Genomic DNA, 5,432 nt, shown 5'->3' with positions numbered 1-5,432 from the left:
AGACACTTTGCAGACAGAACAGCTGAACTGTCTGTCCTCTCGGTGAAATCTGGTGTGTTTCATTAGAGTTACTTTTAAAGTAAAAGCTTTGTTACAGATGGAGCAACTGTAGGGTTTTTCTGAAGTGTGATGCGACATGTGAGTTCTCAAACTTTCTTTACGACCAAACTGTTTTCCACATATTGAGCAGCTGAATGGTTTGTCTTCAGTGTGACATATCATGTGCCGGGGTAAACTCTCTCTCCTTTTGAACTTCTTCCCACAGACTGAGCAGCTGTAAGGTTTCTCCTCAGTGTGGCTTTTCATGTGATGATTTACGCTTTCTTTTCTTTTGAATGTCAGACCACAAACAGAGCAGCTGAAAGGTTTGTCTTCAGTGTGGCAAACCATGTGCCGAGTCAGGTCTTCTTTCCTTTTAAACTGTTGTTCACACACGGAGCAGCTGAAAGGTTTATCCTCAGTGTGGCAAACCATGTGCCGAGTTACGTCTTCTTTCCTTTTAAACGTTTGGCCACAAACGGAGCAGCTGAAAGGTTTGTCTTCACTGTGACAAACCATGTGAGAAGTTAAGGTTCCCTTTCTTAAGAACTTAGTTCCACATATGGAGCAGCAGAAAGTCTTCCCTGTAGTGTGAATTCTCATATGACGAGGTACATTCTCCTTTCTAGTGAACTGTTTTCCACAGATCGTGCAGCTGAAAGGTTTTTCTTCATTGTGTATTCTTAAATGTTGTGTAAGGTCCCTTTTCCATATAAAGGCTTTGTTACAGGTGGGGCAGTTGAAGGGTCTTACTCCTGTGTGGATTCTGTTATGTCTCAGTAAATTTCGTCTGCGGTTAAATGCTTTGCCACATTCACCGCACCTGTGTAACTTCTCGCCTGTTTCACATCTTGTATCACCTACAGGAAATGTGTTGTTCTGCACCAAGTCTAAACCTGATTGAGGGTCAGTGTTCCCCTCCCAGTTTCCGTCACTGACGTCAGTCTCTGAAGAGTCTGAAGTTTTATCTTCATCGTCCGATTCTGGTCCCGCAGAGTCTCCGTTCTCCTCAATCCAACTACGATGAAGCTCTGACAGCTGAGGTTTCTCTTCACCATCTTCGATCTTCATGGCTACAGGGCTGAATATAAATTTTATGATTTCAGCATCATCATGTTCCTCTTTAATATGTGGGGGTTTTAAGTCCTCCTGGTCCAGTTTGGCACACCAGTTGGGGACATCTGCAGGAAAGAGAAACACAGACCAATTATACATAGTTATATAGATACTGGATGAGAGACAGCTCCTCTAAGTTGAAGGTCATGATCCTGAACTTGAAATCCTAAGACTGACCCCTCTAGGTTGGGGGTCAGTCTCTGCCTAAAGCAGAGGAATTTAAGTATCCTGGGCTCAATCCAAATACCTTTATAGAGCAAGGACTCTTTAGCCAAAGCATAAGTGTGTCAGCGGTTGCCATGATAACTGCTATTCGAATAGTTCAGTCAGTAAGGAAGGAGGCAGGAAAATTAGCCTGAACTAGCCCTCCTGTGGCTAGCTTTGCCTAGGAACCCTGTTGTTGTTGTTGGCCAGTACAACAGACAGTAAAACACAAAATCTGAATTTAAGAATATAATTTACCTGCATTCGGAGCCGGTGTCTGCCTCATGGAAATTTCCTTATGGTAATACATAAGGACAATCAATCTTCTTGATTCTTATTTTCCTCATCAGAATGATAGTTTTATACAAAAAAAACATTTTAACACACAGCCTTGTAACTTGAATTTTGCTACAGCAGAGCTTTAAAATGCAGGTTTAAGACCCCCGATCTTTAGACCGTTTTTGTGTATTTTTGTGTGTAAGTTTTTATTTATTTTTCAGGATGTGGTTTTTTGAGGTCATTTCTGAATGTGAAGTCACTTATTTGGGTTCTAAAAAGAATGCGGCATGATAAAATGACATTATAAAAACAACAACTCCACTGCTGCACTACAGACACTGAACTGGCCGGCAGATATCAATCTGCCCCTCCGTCTACACACATACGGTACTCCCTGAGACAGATACGAACAAACTAGCCAATCTTTTTCTTGAGGACAGAGTACAGGTAGTTGCTCGACTACCGTACACTGCCCTGTTTCTAACATAATGCCAAAATAAACTTCACTGTTGTACTGAATTAACTGTCCTGCAACCTCAGCATCTGTTTTGAATCCCCGCTCCCTTATGAATTATCGGCACTCTACTTGGTAATAATAGCTACGGCGATATAGACTTGTTTTCGTACTTCTGGCTATTGCGGTACTTCTTTTTCATGGTTAATTTCTGGATGGCTGCTGTAATTAGAAACATGGCATCCTTGATTGGGTGCACCACCACCTAAGTTTATGCATTTATAAAAGCAATATTTTATTTTAGCTAATTAAAAGCCCATTTGATAGTTATATACTGTCTCTTTAAGCAAAACACAGTCCGGTAACCCAAACTTCATTTATCTCAGTTGTAAGAACAAGTACTGGTACAGAAAAATACACTCACTTATTGATTCATTCAACAAATCCATTGAACTCTTCATCTTCAGTGTCTGAGTTAAATAGCTGTGCGATTTCGGCACCAAGCTTGCCTGGAATCCTCACATCATTATCCGAGTCAGTCTCGCTGTTACCGGTATTTAGCTAGTCAGTGATGATTCCAGCTTTCGTGAAAGCTTGGATGAGGAAGCTCTGGTAAACTTGATGTTGTTGTCCACTCGGTGGACCAGAGAGGATGCCAACGACAACAAGCTACCTTTTCTGGACTGTTTGGTGAGCATGGAAGGAGATAAATTGAAGCGTATAGGAAACCCACTCACACAGACCAATATTTTGTTTTTGACTCACACCACCCACTGGAGCACAAATTTTCTGTCATCAGAACCTTACAACACCGGGCCGAGCATGTCCCTACTAAAACAGAAGGGAAGCATAAAGAACAGAAACACATCAAAGATGCCCTCCAAACCTGTGGGTACCCTAACTGGGTGTTTGTCAAATCAGCAAGAAAATCCAAAAGACCCGCTGCAGAACATAATGGTGAGAAGAATAAACGCAAAAACATCGTCATCCCATATGTTGCTGGAGTTTTTGAAAAACTCAAGAGGATTTTCTCCAAATACAAAATCCCAGTACAAACCAAACAGTACAGAGGCTGGTTCATCCCAAGGACAAAACCCCCAAACCTAAGATGAGCGGAGTAGTGTCTTCCACCCATAGATGACCAGTTTTGGTTTAATTTGCATGTTGTCTTAGCCAGAACAATGCATTTTTGGGCAATAATATAAAGCTTGGAACTCCACACTACTCCAGACATTTGAATTGAGAAAACTTTCTGGATGGGAATCGAAACGTCTTCAAACTTCGGAAAAAAGTCCAGTTGTTTTGGATTTTTTAACTTTTTTTGGAGTGTGTTCACCTTCTGCCATCCAATGCCTCCTCCAGCCCTTTCTCACTCAAAATTCTGTCCGGCTGGATCTTCTTTTCTCTCAAACATCAACGCATTTAAAATAAACAGATGATGCTTAGCCTGGCGGGGGGGGATGAGTTAAGCCAGTCGGCCAGCCAGGCTTGTCATATGCTGGGGGAAACCCTGTAACAGGTGTCGTTTTTACAGTACACACAAACATACTGTAATATAATGTTGAAGCATCGACATGTATAAAAAGTGGCCAGGGTTACTGTACTAAATACTGTTCTCTGATTGGTTTATTGTTGCTAGCGCGTACTCCGGGCACAGGCTGCCTTACATGAATGCACTTCTACTTTAGACATTACAATCAGGCAGTCTTGTAGACTACTCAGGGGTCCTGTTACCGGGCCGACCAGGTAGTGAAACAGCGTACCGTAATGCTCCGAATATCCATTGAGCAGAACGGCTTTGTTGCTTACCAAAGTCATACTTACACATTTCGACAGATTTATTAAGCGCATTGTACCACAAAAGATTGGTCAGTAAGCACAACAAGTACGGTAATCATTCATAAGGTGTACCGGATTATAAAGCGCACTGTCCATTTTTGGGAAAATTTAAGGATTTTAAGTGTGCCTTATAGTCCGAAAATGTGTGTTACTAAAAAGGAGTGTTAGCAACAGGTACACTACAGACTTCATATAATTGAGAAACCAAACTCATTCAGTTTGGAGGAGGTTCACATTGAAAAGACTTTGAATGGAGCCAGTGCATAAGGAGTCATTACACATAGACGGGTCCAGGATGTGGGCTATAACAGTTACATCCCTGTGTTAAGCCCTTCCTGAACCTGAGAGAGCATCACAATCTTCTTGCTTGGGCAAAGGAGAAAAAGAAGTGGACCGTTGCTCAGTCTACTTTTCAGATGAGGTTAAAAGTGGTGTTTAGTACGGTAATCAAGGTCCCAGAGAGCAGGGGAAGAGTGGATAGAAAGGATCTACAGGTCTTAAGGTGCAGTGTGGACATTGCAGTGTGGACATTTACACAATCAGATGTGATTTGGAGAGCCATGTTGTCTGCTCATTTTTGTCTGTTTTATCAAGTGCAAAGTCAGTGTCCTACCAGGATAAAAGTCCTACCAGGACATTTATCAGATGCCAGTTTAATTTTCCAGCAGGACCGGGAAACAGGCATGTACTAAACACCATAAAGAAGCTATGGAGCATTATCAAGATGTAGATGAGAGACTTAAAGCTACCTAAGCTTCCATTATGCCTACATAAAACGCTGCACTAATCCAGTACTTCATGTAAAATAAGGACCACCTAAGTATAGACTGCATATACAGTACTTTAATGGAAATAAATTTCAGTAGGTCCACCTTTCTTGATCAAAATAATTGTTTTATCCAAATTATATTTAAATTCAGTATGCAGGGTTTTTTGTGAAAAGCTGGCTTTTAAGTTTATTTATTTATTATTACTTTTGTATTGGGTTTTAAGTGCAATGTTTGTTTTTCTAGACGCATGGATGTGATAAAACATTTTTACAGAGCTGATGACAGAAGATAATCACCTTGCAGCTGAGAGTCCATCTGCCCACTGTGTGTCGGTTCCTCCATCGCTGTTAGTCGTCTTTCCTCCAGCGCTCTGAACTCCTGAAGTCTTCATGCAGTCTCAGCAGAAGCTTTTCACTCCTTAAACTCCATCAGAAACACCACCTGTTCTCCATCAAAGTGTCTCAATCTGACACTTGTGTTGCTCGGTGCTGACTCTGTGCTTGCAGCTAGCAGGCTAAGCTAACAATAAGCTTCTGCTGCTTCCGGAAGTAAACTCCCGTATAAATATCAGGATAAAATACTAAATAAGTTAAACAGCACGATTACTTTAAATTAATATTTACGTGATTCTCAGAACGCAGATTTAACATAAAAAGTTTACATGAAGAAAAGGTAAAAATTATCTTTGTACGACTTCTACTACTGGTAGAAAATCACTTCCGTTAGGTTAA

The 5,432-nt window shown here is 41.1% G+C and overlaps 1 protein-coding gene across 1 annotated transcript in view; it reads right to left on the bottom strand.

Annotated features, from left to right (window-relative positions):
• The window catches only part of LOC105937772 (gastrula zinc finger protein XlCGF57.1), a 6,495-nt gene extending 1,063 nt beyond the window's left edge, over positions 1-5,432 (bottom strand). Inside the window, exons 1-2 of the mRNA XM_012879269.3 lie at positions 4,998-5,432; positions 1-1,220 (exon numbers count right to left, since the gene is read on the bottom strand). The exon at positions 1-1,220 is cut by the window's left edge and continues 1,063 nt beyond it. Coding sequence (XP_012734723.2) covers positions 1-1,220; positions 4,998-5,043 — 1,266 coding nt within the window. The 5' untranslated portion in view covers positions 5,044-5,432. The remainder of the gene's footprint in view (positions 1,221-4,997) is intronic.

The sequence above is a fragment of the Fundulus heteroclitus genome, chromosome 13 (assembly GCF_011125445.2).
Source record: "Fundulus heteroclitus isolate FHET01 chromosome 13, MU-UCD_Fhet_4.1, whole genome shotgun sequence".
NCBI classification, from domain to species: Eukaryota; Metazoa; Chordata; class Actinopteri; order Cyprinodontiformes; family Fundulidae; genus Fundulus; species Fundulus heteroclitus.
Note: the sequence above shows the minus strand (reverse complement) of the source record. Positions and strands in the feature narration are given on the sequence as shown.